General features: G+C 42.4%; 1 protein-coding gene across 1 annotated transcript in view; it reads left to right on the top strand.

The window, feature by feature from the left end:
• Positions 1-16,217, top strand: part of CEP192 (centrosomal protein 192) — a 126,132-nt gene that overhangs the window by 58,665 nt on the left and 51,250 nt on the right. The window contains exons 13-18 of the mRNA XM_047791468.1: positions 1,635-1,980; positions 2,426-2,569; positions 8,565-8,629; positions 9,181-9,390; positions 12,583-12,709; positions 13,892-14,010. Of these exons, the coding sequence (XP_047647424.1) occupies positions 1,635-1,980; positions 2,426-2,569; positions 8,565-8,629; positions 9,181-9,390; positions 12,583-12,709; positions 13,892-14,010 (1,011 nt within the window). The remainder of the gene's footprint in view (positions 1-1,634; positions 1,981-2,425; positions 2,570-8,564; positions 8,630-9,180; positions 9,391-12,582; positions 12,710-13,891; positions 14,011-16,217) is intronic.

Below are 16,217 nucleotides of genomic sequence, written 5' to 3'. Positions count from 1 at the left end.
CCAGGTGTGGGCAGTGCTGCCCCCCACCCTCCCACCACCCCTCCTTGGTTGGCAGACAGCAGCTCTTCCCAGCATGCTCACTCTTGGGGTCTTCCTTTGCTGGTCCTCATACACTTTAGGCTGTAGGGTTTGTGGTAGTTTCTTAGTGCTGCCAGGACAAATTACCACAATGTTGCTAACTTAAAACAATAGAAATTTTATTTCATCACAGTTTTAGAGGCCAGATGGGGAAATTGAGTTGTTGAAAGGACAAAGCTCCCACCAAAGGCCCAGTCCTGCCTCTGGAAGCTTCTGGGGGTTCTTTTCCTTAGCTCAGGGCAGCATCACTCCAACGTCTGCCCCGTCTTCACATCGTCTGTCCCTCTGAAGTCTTCATCTCCTTTCTCTTACAAGGACATTGCTCACTTAAGGCCCTCTCTAAGTCCAGGATAACTTCATCTTAACATCTGTTTTCTTTTCTTTTCTTTTTTTTGCTTTTTAGGGCTGCACCCAAGGCATATGGAGGTTCCCAGGCTAGGGGTCCAATTGGAGCTATAGCTGCTGGCCTACAGCAATGCCATATCCAAGCCGCATCTGCAAACTACACCACAGCTCGCAGCAACGCAGGATCCCTAACCCACTGAGCGAGGCCAGGGATTGAACCTGTGTCCTCATGGATGCTAGTCAGACTCATTAATTGCTCAGCCAGGATGGGAACTCCCATCTTAACATTTTTAACTGAATTACATCTGCAAATACCCTGTTTCTGAATAGATCACAATTTACAGGTACCACCTGGGGTTAAGATTTAGATGTATCTTTTTTTGAAGATAAAATTTGATCTACAGACATGTTAAGCTTAGAAGATGTTGTTCACCTGAGGGGTATAAAACTATCTATCTCTATTTTCTCCTAGTACTTTTTTACATTTAAGTCTTTAAATCTTCTGTAGTAATTTGTGGCATTTCCTATTTTACTCCTGTTTAAAGTTATTAATGTTTGTGTTTTCAATGTCTCTTAATCATATTTCTATGAGTCTGTTCACACTAATGGGTTTCCCATCCTTTCAGAGACTTTCATTGGTAATTAGAAAAGTTAACCTGGCAAGTCTAACATCCTGTAATGTAATGAATATGTTGGACCCACTTTTGGTATCTGATTCTGTTGGTGTATGTTTGCCATGACCACATTTTCAATTTTGGTTTTGGTATAAATTCCTTACAGTTGGCTCACATACATTCTTGAAGAATACAGGAGTTCCCATTGTGGCTCAGTAGAAATAAATCTGAGTAGTATCCATGAGGACACAGGTTCAATACCTGGCCTTGCTCAGTGGGTTACAGGACCCTGCGTTGCCGTGAGCTGTGATGTAGGTCACAGATGCAGCTTGGATCCTGTGTTGCTGTGACTGTGGTATAGGCCAGCAGCTATAGCTCCCATTTGACTCCTAGCCTGGGAGCCTCCGTATGCTACAATTGCGGCCCTCAAAAGAAACAAAACAAAACAAAACAAAAAAAACACTTGTGCAATACAGTGAATACTGTGTAGTCTGTTCCTTTTTAGAATAAATATTTTATTGTCAGCTGTGTAACTTTTTTTTGGAAGGAGTTGTAATAAGCAAAACTTAATGCTGTTCTGTCATTTAATTTTTAAAGGACAGTGGAAGAGAGGTTGTCCTGATGAAGACTCTGAGGGCTAGTAATGTTTACTTTCATGACACAAATGCAAGTGAAGGTGATGTTGGCCTGGTGGACCCTGTAAAGCTGGCAGCCGGGTCTCCTCATCAGAATAAGCATTTAGCATCAGCTTCAGAGACAGTGTTGCCTGTGGATGGATTTTTAGACACTGAGACACGTAAAGTGTCCATTCAAAAAAGTGTGGACGTGGCATCTTTGAAGTCTGTTAGTGACAATGGATTTAATTCCACCGATGCTCTTTGGTCACCAACTAGTGCAAGGCACACATGTGAATCTTACGAGTTGGTTGGAAACAGCAAGGACCGTAAGTGGACCTCTTCTTTTTTTAAGTAAAAGTAAAGAAATATGTAATAGTTCTATACGTAAAGAAATATATAATAGTTCTATACAGTTTGAAAAGAATACAGTTCCAAGTGGAACCTGCCTAACCTTTCACATTGGAATATTTAAGTGTTCTATGGATTTAAAAAATGATGTTCTTCACAGCTCTAGTGGGATTGTGCCCCAAGTATTAGTCGTCTCTTCCGCCCTCATTCTCTTGTGATGGACTTTTATTGGGATTAAGGGTGGCTTTTCCACTGTCAGAGAGATACTTGCTGTTGGGGAAATGGGTTTTCCTTTCTCTAACCAGTTTTGGGAAGATTTCAGGACTGTTGATAATTGAGATAAGTCAATTAAACGAAATTATTTAAGAATATTTTATTTGTTGTATGTGTCATCAGATATCTTTTTTGAATTTTATTTTTTAGAAACGGATCTACCACAGAGCGTTGTCTATCAAAATGAAGAGGGCAAATGGGTCACTGATCTTGCTTATTACACATCTTTCAATAAAGAACAGGATTTAAATGTGTCACTAAGCAAGGAGCTCAGTGAAGACTTCAGATCTGGCTGTAAGTGTGTTGAGAACCACTGCACTGAGCCATGTTAACTGTTGCCGATGTTGCCGAGGTCATCAGATGCCTGGTGCATGTTCTTAGCTCCTCACTTGTCTTTATAGGAACAGAGACGCATGGGGGTCACTGCTGGCCTTCATGAGTGGCTCAGGTCCCTGCAAAGCGGGGGGGGGGGGCACTATGCAGCCCCTCGGCCTTTACTTTCTCGCTTTCTAAATTGTCTTGAACAAAAGAACTATTCTGTTAAATAAGAGACTGCAAAGCTGATCTTTTTTTTTTTTTTTTTCCCTTTTTAGGTCTGCATCTGCGGCGTATGGAGATTCCCAGGCTAAGGGTCTAATTGGAACTACAGCTGCTGGCCACAGCCACGCCAGATCTGAGCTGTGTCTGTGACCTGCACCACAGCTCACGGCAGTGCCAGATCCTTAACCCACTGAGTGAGGCCAGGGTTTGAATCCGCAACCTCATAGTTCCTAGTTGGATCATTTCCACTGTGCCATGATGGGAACTCCAAGTCGATCCATTTTAGAGTAAAAGTGCAGCAATGTGGAAATGGAAGAAAAGGGACGAAAAAGATAAATGGAATCTCAGAGGGGGAGATTGTTAGGAATATCCGTTGGGTTTGTCAGCAGAGCATCTGACAGTGAAAGGAAAGCTTTGCAGAGTGCATGGCGCTATGAGCCTTGGCCCATGGCTGTGTTGATGTGCCGCTGAGGCTTCCAAGTGGGATGAGGAAAGCAGATGTGCATAAGCCCAGGCTTGTTTCCAGTGGGCTCAGAAAGGTGCCCTGGTAAGATGTGACTGTAACAGCTGCTTGTACTAAGCTGCCCCTGCCAGGGTCCAGTGAGGCAGTACAGAGATACACGCTTTTAGCCGGTAGCAAACTGTCCACCAGCAGAGAGAACACTGGACAGTCTGCAGCCTTTGGGGTCCAGATGAGGGAAACCTTGGCATGAGTAGGTAGCAGGAGGAGTTGGCTCTTGATGTAGAGTCTCAGCAGGTAAATATGGGGGCATGAGAAATTCCAGATGGATAGAAAGCCCAGGGAAAGAGAAGGAGATGGGAAAGCCAGGGCATGTTTTAAGAATGGTAGGTACCCAGTGTGGCTGGTACCAGTTCCTGGCATGATGCGGGGAGGGGAGTGGCAGAGCAGTGGCCCTGCAGCAGCCAGGCCTGTCTGGTCAGCACTTGGGACTGCTGGAGACCTCCTTGTCCTGGCGGCAGTTGAGTCTTCTGGCAGCAATGGACGGTTCCCTAGGATTTTGTAGAAGTCTAGTTATTACCTTGAGAGTGAGAAGTAGCTCATGAAAGACATGGAAATAGAATGTTAGGCTTTGGTGACTGGGTTTTAGAGGATAGGAAAGATCAGAAAAGATGGAGGTTTGTGGTCTGAGTTATTTTGGGGAAATGGCAGTACCATTAACTGAGATGAGAAAAAGCAAAAGAAAAGAAATTAAAGGATTTTGGATAATTGTGGCTTGAGGTGGGGGTATTCAGTAGTTGGAAATAGGAGTTGGAAATTGGAGGTTAAGGTATAGTTAGAGCTTGCTCAGTCCTATCTTGATTTACAGTGGACACACACTGGACACTGGATATGGACTTTGTCACTGGGAAGTCATTAGTCATGGAATTTCATGTGCTGCTGGTGGGAATGTGAATTGATACAACCTTAGGGAACTTGCTGGGCAGTATCTCATGAACTTTACGAACTTCATACTTTGTGACCCAGTAATGCTACACCTGAGTATGTAGACCCGGTATTGAGGGTGTGCATATTGACCAAAAGACATTCATTACAGTGTCTATAGCAGCACTATAGTGTCAGTACCAAACTAGAAACTCCCAATTCCTGTTGACCTTGGACTGGTTTGTTTTTATTCCTACTCTGAAACGCTGTGTGGCAATGAGAATGATGTCTAGCTACTGGCTGCAACGTGGATGAATTTCACAAATATGTTGAATGGCATAAGGAATAAGGCTAACTAAGAACACATGTTTTATATGTAGTCAGCTCTGCAAAGGAGGAGGTTAGGGTGGTGGCTCCCCTTGGGTGGGTGTGCAGTGACGGGAAGGAAGCTCCAGGTCTTGTGGGTACCAGGGTGTTTTGTTTTTTGATCTGGCAACACAGATGTGTTCAGCTTGTGAAAATTCCTTGAGTTATACACTTAAATACACTATACAGTAATAAAATGTTATAGTCATTATATAATAACATACAGTGATACAATAATACACATTTTGTGTATATATTACACTTTGGTAAAAAGGTTTTAAAAATTAATGATCAAGCTGAGAAAAGATAGTTGCATTTCGTAGTACAGATTGAGGCTTAATTCCCAGTATATAAATAGTTTTTTTTGTGTGTGTTTTTGTCTTTTTAGGGCTGTACCCACAACATATGGATATTCCCAGGCTAGGGGTCCAGTCGGAGCTATAGCTGCCGGCCTACACCAGAGCCACAGCAATACAGGATCTGAGCCGCATCTGCGACCTACACCACAGCTCACAGCAACGCTGGATCCTTAACCCACTGATCGAGGCCAGGGATGCTAGTCAGGTTCGCTAACCACCGAGCCACGACATGAACTCCTATAAGTAGTTTTAATAAGCAGTAAGAAGATGATCAACTACTCAATACTGAATTGGGCAAAGGATGTAAACCATGTATAGAAAAAGAAATAAAAGGTCAGTTCTCTAGGAATAGTTCTTCAGCTCCTCCTATGCGGACGTATGGCGTCTCTGTGCACATTGCTTATCATACAGTAGATTGGAAGCAAGGTAGGTGTACAAATGGGGGGCTGGTTAAATAAGACACAGCCACACAAGGAAATACTCTGCGGCCATGAAAAAGAGAAAGGAGCTTTTTAGTTCTTTTTTTTTTTTTGGTCTTTTTGCTATTTCTTTGGGCCGCTTCCGCGGCATATGGAGGTTCCCAGGCTAGGGGTCTAATCGGAGCTGTAGCCACCGGCCTACGCCAGAGCCACAGCAACGCAGGATCCGAGCCTCGTCTGCAACCTACACCGCAGCTCACGGCAACGCCGGATCATTAACCCACTGAGCAAGGGCAGGGACCGAACCCGCAACCTCATGGTTCCTAGTCGGATTCGTTAACCACTGCGCCACAACGGGAACTCCAGCTTTTTAGTTCTGATAAGGGAGTGGTCACCAAAAAAAATTATTGAAAATTTAAGACATAAAAGAGCACATGCAGGAGTTCCTGTCATGGCACAGTGGAAACAAATCCGACTAGGAACCACGAGATTGCAGGTTCAACCCCTGGCCTCACTCAGTGGGTTAAGAATCCCGCGTTGCCGTGAGCTGTAGTTTAAGTCGCAGACGCGGCTAGGATCTGGCATGGCTGTGGTGTAGGCTGGCAGCAGTTCCGATTTGGTTCCTAGCCTGGGAACCTCCACCTGCCTTGGGTGTGGCCCTTAAAAAGCAAAAAAAAAAAAGCACATGGAATGTTCTGCATAGACGTTGGGGAGAAGGGAGGAAGGCACACATATTTTTAAATACATATAGGGGAAAGGTTTTTCAAAAAGAAACTTTACAGGCATCCCTAGATACTTGAACTAAAAAACTGGGTGAGTTCAAACAGTGTGGGAATTTAGGTACCACGTGGGAGGGGACAGTGATGAGGGGAGCCTTCCATATGTTATATTCCCTATTATATCATTCAGTTAGCTTCCAAAACTCTTTATTGAAGCATAATACACATTACCTTCTGCAATTTGAACCATATGGACCTGTTACTATTAAAGGAAAAAAATAAAATAGTTCCCATCGTGGCTCAGTGGTTAACAAATCCGACTAGGAACCATGAGGTTGCGGGTTCAATCCCTGGCCTTGCTCAGTGGGTTGGGGATCAGGTGTTGCCGTGAGCTGTGGGGTGTAGGTTGCAGGTGCGGCTCAGATCCCGAGTTGCTGTGGCTCTGGTGTAGGCCAGCAGCTACAACCCCGATTAGACCCATAGCCTGGGAACCTCCATATGACTCAGGAGCCGCCCTAGAAAAGGCAAAAAGACAAATAAATAAATAAATAAATAAAATAGATAACGGAGGGATTTCATGAGACCATGCTTGTCTCACGAATGAGCAGTGCCAGGTAGGAAAGGATGACTAGCATGGGTGGAGAGGAAATAGAGAAAATGACTACAAAAATCATGGAAAAGTTTGATGGAAGCGAAGAAAGGATGAACTGAGTTAACGGGGAATCAGGCTGGGGGAGGCTTCATATAGGAAGGAGAAGGGAATTTTGAAAATGTAAAGAGAGATAATCAGAACAGGAAGATTGGACCAAGGGTATAATTGTATAATATCAAGGTAGTTTTAAATGAAAATTTACTTAACTATTTCTCCCTCAAACATTCTTTAAAAATTAAAAAAGGAGTTCCCTTGTGGCCCAGCAGTTTAAGGCTCCAGCATTGTCACTGAAATGCCTCTGATCGATGCTGTGGTGCCAGTTCTGTCCCTGGCCCAGGAACTGCCACATGCTGTGGGCATGGCCAAAGAAAAATTAACAACTGTGGCATTTGAAAGGACTAATGCTTAAATCTGGCAAAGAATTAGGCATAGGATCTTATGAGAAATGAAGTTCTACTTTTTTATAATCTGAGTGATTTCTGACGAGCATATGTGGTTACTGTAGAGTTCCTTAATCATGTCTTAAAAATTCAGAGATAAAGTACTCAGGAGTATACTAAAAAAGAGTTTGGAGCTGTTTACATAATGACTTTAAAAATATAATATGTCAGGAGTTCCTGTTATGGCTCAGTGGTTAACGAATCCAAGACTAGGAATCATGCGTTGTGGGTTCGATCCCTGGCCTCACTCAGTGGGTTAAGGATCCAGTGTTGCTGTGAGCTGTGGTGTAGGTTGAAGATGCGGCTGTAATCTAGCATTGCTGTGGCTGTGGTGTAGGCCAGCAGCTACAGCTCCAATTAGAACCCTAGCCTTGGAACTTCCATATGCCTTGGGTGTGGCCCTAGAAAAAGACAAAAAAAAAAAAAAAAAAACCACAAAAGATATGTTAACTCATTAAAGTAAGTTTTTCTGGGTTATCTTCTTGGCTGATTCATGCATGCCTACCTGCCTTCCAGGGCCACCCCATAGGCTGATTTGTTATTTTCTCTTCTTCTGGCTATTAGATTTGGTTGGTTGATTCTTTACATTTTAGAGCACTGGTGTTTTGGTTTGGGGTTTGTTTGTTTGCTTTTTAGGGCTGTGATGCAGCATACGGAAGTTCCCAGGCTAGGGGTTGAATTGGCGATGCAGCTGCCAGCCTCCATATACCACAGCCACAGCAGCACCGGATATGAGACCTACACTGTATCTTGGGGCAATGTCAGATCCTTAACCCACTGAGCGAGACTAGGGATCGAACCCGGATCCTCATGGACACTAGTTGGGTTCTTAACCTGCTGAGTCACAATGGGAAATCCTAATTTGAATCTTTTAAAAATAAGAAACTTACATGTTAAGCCCATTTAATAAGTTAGGGCAGATTAGCACTTGGTGAAATCAGTTAGGTTACCAAGAGTGTCAGAAGGACAGACTCTTGTGTTTTTGTTTTGTTTTGTTTTGTTTTTGCTTTTTTAGAGCTACACCCAAGGCATATGGAAGTTCCCAGGCTAGGAGTTAAGTGGGAGCTGCAGCTGCTGGCCTACACCACAGCCACAGCAATGCAGGATCCAAGACTCATCTGAGACCTACACCACAGCTCAGGACAATGCCAGATCCTTTAACCCACTAAGTGAGGCCAGGGATCAAACCCGAGTCTTTATGTATACTATTCGGATTCATTTCCAATGAGCCACAACAGGAACTCCTCTTGTGTGTTTAATACAGATGTAGCAATTGTGTGATAGAAGCTTTCCCATCGTTTTTTCAATTGTATTGCTTTAATATTTCCTTTTCCTAAGTTAAATTTCTATGCTAGTATTGAATTAGATATTAGTATAATATAAAATTACATAAACTTACTCTTTTTTCAGCTGACGCATTGGATTTGATTGCACATGATGAAGAAGAATTTAATAAAGAGCACCAATTTATGCAGGTTTGTATTTTATTGACATTAATCAAAGCTTAGGATTTTTTTTGCATTTAAATGTAGACAAATGTTCATTTCTTTCTGAATAGATATTTAGTGAGTGTTGGTATTTTTTGTGTTCAGGCAATTTCTGCCTTTTCCTTCTTACTCTAAATTATTAATTGAAGAATAGCTGGTATACTGAAATAATGTTCAGTTCACCTAAAATTGCCTTAATAGACTTCAAAGATATTTCCATTGGTTTTAGCCATGTCTTCAAGTGAGGTAATGCTATTCGTTTTTATTGAAGATGTACTTCTTTCTAAAGATTTATATTAATGACAGCATTTGACTAAGCAATATATTTAAAAAGTGCATATTATAACTCCAGTGTTAAAAATTAATATCTCTCCTGGACTTCATTACATTTATTAACTGCTTAAGCTTGAATCTGTCCAAATTTAAAAAAAAATTAAATATGTAAATTTTCCTAGTTAAACTTTTATTTCTATGTGTGTTAGGACAGCAGAAGGAAAGCTTGCTAGAGAAGTGAACTGAAACGATACCTTTTTTTATAGGGCGAAAGTGTGGGTGTCCAGAACACCTCAGAGGCCTTGGGGGATACTTCCTGGGGGGCTTCAGCCAATTACAGTCTGTTGAGGAGGTCACTTAGCACGTCTGATTTGGACAGAGACGACGCCAGTTACCGACGTCTGTCTTTGGGAGAATTCTTTGCTCAAAGGTCTGAAGCTCTTGGTTGCCTTGGTGGAGGTTACAATGTGAAAAGAGTGAGTATGGGGTGTGCAGCCCTTGAGTTTCGAAGGTTATGAAGGTGTCTTTGAAGTGCGGTACCTGGGGGATGTGGTCGGGTATTGGTAGAGCCTCGTTTGTACAGTCGGCCATTTCCTGACTGCGGTCCTCGCTCTGCCTTTGAGCAGTTCTGTGCCATTGAGCAGTGTACTGACTCCTCTGTGCCTTCATTTCCCCATTTCTCGAATGAAATACTGTTCTGTAAGGTCTGTGGGGATTGATGTGATGGTGTACAGAGAGCGGGTGGCACAGCAACCATGCTTCCAGGGTCCTGCCCCTCTCAATTGCTATTTTGTTAGGGTTTTTTTGTTTGTTTGTTTCTTTTTTTATTACTCAGTTACATTTATAGTTGTACAGTGATCATCAAAACCAAATTTTATGGCATTTCCATCCCAAAGCCCAGCACATCTCCCCACCTCCCAACCTGTCTCATTTGGAAACCAGTTTTTCAAAGTCTGTGAGTCAGTATCAGTCCTGCAAAGTTCGTTGTGTCCTTTTTTCAGATTTCACGTGTAAGTGATAGCATTTGATGTTAGTGTCTCATTGTCTGACTTCGCTTAGCATGATAATTTCTAGGTCCATCCATGTTGCTAAAAATGCCATTTTTTCTTTCCCTTTAATGGCTGTGTATATATATCTCATCTTCTTTATCCACTCATCTGTCGATGGACATTTAGGTTGTTTCCATGTCTTGGCTATTGAAAATAGTGCTGCAGTGAACATCCCGGAGTACATGTGTCTTTTCGAGTCATGGTTTTCTCTGGATTGATGCCCAGGAGTGGGATTGCTGGGTCAAATAATAGTTCTATTTTTAGTTTTCTGAGGAATCTCCATACTGTTTTCCACAGTGGTTGCACCAATTTACAATCCCGCCAACAGTACAATAGGGTTCCTTTTTCTCCACACCCTCTCCAGCACTTACTGTTTGTAGACTCTTGGATGCTGGCCATTCTGGCTGGTGTAACATGGTACCTCTTAGTGATTCTGATTTGCATTTCTCTAATAATGAGTGATGTTGAATATCTTTTCATGTGTTTTTTTTGCCTATCTGTATGTTTTCTTTGGAGAATTGTCTGTTTAGATCTTCTGTCCATTTTTTGATGTGGTTTTTTTTTTTTTTTTTTTTTTGGTATTGAGGTATTGGAGATTAACCCCTTGTCAGTTGTTTCATTTGCAAACATTTTCTCCCATTCTGTGGGTTGTCCTTTCATTTTGTTTAGGGATTCCTTTGCTGTGCAGAAACAAGTTTAATTAAGTCCCATTTGTTTACTTTTGTTTCTGTTGTCATTACTCTATGAGGTGGATCTGAGAAGATGTTGCTGTGGTTTATATCGGAGAGTATTTGGCCTGTGTTTTCCTCTAAGAGTTTTATAGTATCTGGTTGCTGTTTTGTTGGTTGCTGTTGTGTCATTGCTTGTGGGAAGAACTCAGAGTTTCACTGTTTAAGCCCCTGGTCTAAAGACAGTACATATAAAAGTGTTCAGTGCAAGTGGTAGTGCTGGTTGTATGCAGGAGCGAGAGCTACTTGGGCTAGGGGGGGTCAGGGCGGGGTCTGAGGAGGTGCTGGATGGGCCCCAGGGTGGGGGCAGTGGGGGGAGGCCTGGAGGCAGGGCTGGGGCGGCCTGTGGAGAAGCAGGGAGTGGCTGGCAGCTCCTGTGAGGGGCGGAGGGCTTGATGATAGAAGATGAGGGTAAGGTCCCAGGGCTGGGGTTCATCTCTGGCAACCGGGGAGAAGTGATTGGAGCAGGTGGCGACGCCAGCCTGTCTCCAGGTGTGACAGGAACCTCGGTGGAGAAGGCCCAGGCCCTAGAGGAGAAGCAGGCAGAGGCTGAGCACAGGAGACATGTACAGGCAGGGGTCAAATGGCAGGATGGGAACAGGAAAAGTCTAACTTGAGGGTTTCCTAGAGGTCCGGTCTGAGTGCCTATCAGTGAGTCCCTGGAGGGACATGATGCTCTCGGAGGGGTGTGCATGCAAACTGGGTCTCACTCCAGGTGGGATGGAAACCGCTTTGGGGTTAGGACTCAGCTGACTTACAGAAAAGTTGGAAACTGAACTCTGTGGGTCCTATCTGTGCAGTGAATTAAAAAATGAGAGTAAATATTTAGAAGCAGATTTTTCTGCCTGGACTGATGGTTGACATTATGAGGGAAGTTGTGGAATGACTGAGTTCATTGATCCCTGGTCTTGTTGGACCAAACACTGGGCAGTGGGGTGATGGATTCGTCTTTTGGAATTTCCTTTTTGTATTAGTTTTGAGATGGTCCTTGGTTCAAGTTGCTGGGTCAAGGGAAGAAATTCCCATGTAAAGATCAGTTGAAAATTGAGTGCATTTAGCAAATTTCTATTTCAGCTTTGTCAAGTGAGATCTCTGGAGGGAGGACAGGGGCTGGGGAGTGGGGGGATTCCCTGCCCTTGAGCAAGTCCTTGAACTCTCAGCCACAGCAGTAGAAACGTACCTAATCTTAACACAGACTTGCGAGGATGTATTTATCATATAAAATAAAATACACTTGAGAGTATTATAACTTCCAGGAAGGCAAGAAATCTTATCTTTTTTCTCACTGACTTGTCACTGATGATTAATAACAGTGCCTGACACACAGTAAGGCTCAGTAATAATTACTGAAGGAACAGTGTTGTTTCAATTTGAATTTCTTAGGACAGGTTATTTGACAGTATTTCTCCTGATGATTCAAGATACCTTGCAGTAAGGAAATAAAAGATCTTCTCTGGACTTGTAAAGTTTATTTCTAGTAATTTGTCTATTCAGTTTTTTTTTTTTTTTTTTTTTAGGGCTGCACTTGCAGCATATGTAAGTTCCCAGGCTAGGGGTCAAATCAGAGCTGCAGCTGCTGGTCTACACCACAGCAGTGCCAGATCCAAGCCACATCTGTGACCTGCACCACAGCTCATGGCAGCCCAGGATCCTTAACCCACTGAGCAAGACCAGGGATCAAACCTGCATCCTCACGGATACTAGTCAGGTTCATTACCACTCAGCGACAGCCGCAACTCCAATTTCTAGTAATTTATATTTAAAGGGAAAAAATCAGAATTCTTTTGTCAAAATCATTTTAGCTAGGTTACTGGATATTAGAATAAAATAGTCTAGAATTTCTCAAAAACAAATGAAAACTAAATAAATAATTTACATGTTTATTTTGTAGCCATCATTTGGTTATTTTATTAGATCACCAGAGAAGAGAGAACCTGTTGCTCTAATAAGAAAATCAGACTTATCAAGAAGTAATTTGGAAAAAGAAATGGTTCATCTTAATCACAGTCTATTTGCAGGTAATGGATTAAATGAAGTTTTTAGTAACTTTTTTTTTTAACTTTTAAATCAGTGGCCATATGATCATGTTTATGAGGAAAAATTGTATATGCCACTTTGAATGTTTTCCTTATTAGTTACGGTTTTGATTTTTATGTAACCTTACATTGCTTTCTCAATCTAAAATTTACATTGCTTTCTCAATCTAAAATCTAAAACAGATCAGCCCAAATTCACCTAAATGGTTTTGTAAAAACCAAAATAAATGAAATGTAATTTGTTCAAGCGGTTAGGTTAACTTTAGCTTACTAAACTACTGAGTCAATGAATTATAGCTATTTATTATTTAGGTAGACTTTTAAAGAGGAGCTTTGAGATTTGGACTGTGATAATCTGAATATGATAAGTATCTGTGATGAATATTTAAAGTCAGACTCTTCTTGGTTAATATAGAGTAGCCAGCAGCTACTTTTCAGTAGTGTAATGCCTAGTGCTACCTACTGTAAAATTGCCCTGAAAGAGCGTGTATTCCACCAGAGGGGCTGGCATAAAGAGGCTATATATGTAATCAGTTGGTTTTCTGTTATTTTCAAGAGGTACTCTGGTTTTTTTTGTTTGTTTTTGTTTTTTTTTGGGGGGGTGTCTTTTTTCCTTTTAGGGCCCCACCTATGGCATGTGGAGGTTCCCAGGCTAGCGGTCTAATCGGAGCTGTTGCTGCTGGCCTACGCCAGAGCCACAGCAATGCCAGATCCAAGCCACATCTGTGAACTACACCACAGCTCATGGCAACACCAGATCCGTAACACACTGAGTGAGGCCAGGGATGGAACCTGCCACCTCACGGTTCCTAGTCAGATTCGTTTCTGTTGCGCCACAACTGGAACTCTGATGTACTCCTTTTTTAATTCAGCTTGTGTACTTGTGAAATATTTCCAGTTGAAAAGTACTAAATGAGCTTGTCAGTATTTTTCATGGAAGATATGAAAATCCACATTCTTCAAAGTTTAGACTTGAGCGGAATTAATAATGCTGTGGTTCTTTGTCCTAGTGACTGTACATTTAAACAGTTTTTGTGAGGGTGACTGATATTTGGGGGTACAAAGATGTCTTGCTTAGCAGTTATGTTTAGTGGTCCTTATCCCACAGATGGTTTTTGTGAAGTAGTTTATAGATGTGTGTTGAATACTGTATATTTTCTACAGGAGATTTAAAGGCACAACTAAGTGAAGGCTCAGTTACACTTGAAGCTGAAGAACTGGAGAATATTTCACAAGTGGATGAAAATGATGTGACTTTAACTGCCAGTAAAGGGAAAACAGAGGTATCTTTAAGCCTTTGAGCAAGGAAAGCACAGCATTATCATAATTCTTGTACAAGATCAAAGTAGGGGTCACATGTAAAAAATGCATAACATGGAGTTTTTTAAAATTCAATTTATTACAGGTTTTTTTTGTTTGTTTGTTTTTTGGTCTTTTTAGGGCTGCACTTGCCGCATATGGACATTCCCAGGCTAGGGATGCCGATGGCCTACACCACAGCCATAGCAACGCTAGATCCGAGCCAAGTCTGTAACCTATACCACAGTTCACGGCAGTGGCGAATCCTTAACCCACTGAGTGAGGCCAGGGATCAAACTTGTGTCCTCATGGATACTAGTCAGATTTGTTTTCGCTGAGCCATGACAGGAACTCCCATAGGTATTCTTGAAAGTTTTATCAGTGTACAGTTAACATTCAAAGGAGTTTATTTTTTATTATTATTTTTTTTGTCTTTTCGCCTTTTCTAGGGCCACTCTTGCGGCCCTATGGAGGTTCCTAGGCTAGAGGTTCCTAGGCCAGAGGTCGAATTGGAGCTGTAGCCGCTGGCCTACACCACAGCTCACGGCAACACCAGATCCTTAACCCGCTGAGCAAGGCCAGGGATCGAACCCACAACCTCATGGTTCCTAGTCGGATTCATTAACCACTGAGCCACAACGGGAACACCTCAAAGGAGTTTATGAAACAAACTTAGGATTAGAGTTCTCTTGTGAAGCAGCGACCTAAAGATCTGGCTATGGCTTGGGTTGCTGCTGTGGCATGGGTTTGATCCCTGGCCCTGGAATTTCTGCATGCTGCAGGTGCGGCCAAAAAAAACAAAAAACAACTCAGGGTCAGTGAATTATCACAACTCAGACACCCATGTACACCCAGGTCAGAGAGCACTGCCAACAGCCCAGAGTCACCCTTCCCCCACAACACTTTTCCCTCCTGTCTGACCTCTACCTGATATCAATTTCACCCATGTTTGAACTTTACAGACAGGAAATCATCTAGTGGCATATATTTTTCTTTCCTTTCTTTTTTTTTGGTTACTGTTTGTAAAATGCAAGTATGAGAAGTTTAGTAGCTTCTTTTCTTTTTTTTTTTTTTTGTCTTTTGTCTTTTTTAGGGCTCCATATACTGCACCTGTGGCATATGGAGATTCCCAGGCTAGGTGTTGAATCAGAGCTGCAGCCGCCGGCCTACACCACAGCCACAGCAACACCAGATCCAAGCCGCATCTGTGACCTACACCACAGCTCATGGCAACGCTGGCTCCTTAACCCACTGAGAAAGGCCAGGGATCGAACCCACAACCTCATGGTTCCTAGTCAGATTCATTTCCGCTGTACCACGATGGGAACTCCTAGTAGCTTATTTTCATTGCTGTATGATATGAATATTTTGCAGTTGATAAATCCATTCTACTGTGATGGACATTTGGGATCTATCTTATGTCATTGTGATGCTGTTAGAATATTACAGTTTTGTAATAAGTCTTGATATCTAGTGGAACAAATCTCCTTTTATTTGTCTTTAAAAGTATCTTGGTGGAGTTTCCGTCGTGGCGCAGTGGTTAACGAATCCGACTAGGAACCATGAGGTTGCGGGTTCGGTCCCTGCCCTTGCTCAGTGGGTTAATGATCCGGCGTTGCTGTGAACTGTGGTGTAGGTTGCAGACGCAGCTCGGATCCCGAGTTGCTGTGGCTCTGGCGTGGGCCGGTGGCTACAGCTCCGATTCAACCCCTAGCCTGGGAACCTCCATATGCCGTGGGAGCGGCCCAAGAAATAGCAACAATAACAACAACAACAACAACAACAAAAAAAAGACAAATAAAAGTATCTTGGCTGTTCCTGTCACTCTGAGTTACCATGTATATTTTAGGTCAGATTGTCTTCCACAGCCACCCCGAAGCCCAGCTGGGCTTTAAATTGGGGTTTCATGTAATCTATAGAGCAGTAAAATTGACATCTTTATAATATTAAATCTTCTAATCTGTGAAAATCACACATCTCTCCATTTAGGTTCTAATTTCTCTTCGTATTTTATTATTTTTTTGTGTGTGTGCAGAGATGTCTACATATTATTTGTTAGATTTCTTAAATTGTTCGAAACTTTATTTTAGTGTTATCTTTCTTGGAGTTCCCATCATAACTCAGAGGAAACGAATCTGACTAGTATCCATGAGAACGCAGGTTCAATCCCTGGCCTTGCTCAGTGGGTTAA

Source organism: Phacochoerus africanus, chromosome 8 (assembly GCF_016906955.1).
Source record: "Phacochoerus africanus isolate WHEZ1 chromosome 8, ROS_Pafr_v1, whole genome shotgun sequence".
Lineage (NCBI taxonomy): Eukaryota > Metazoa > Chordata > Mammalia > Artiodactyla > Suidae > Phacochoerus > Phacochoerus africanus.
The sequence above is the reverse complement of the archived record's forward strand: the minus strand, read 5'-3'. Positions and strand labels throughout refer to the sequence as shown.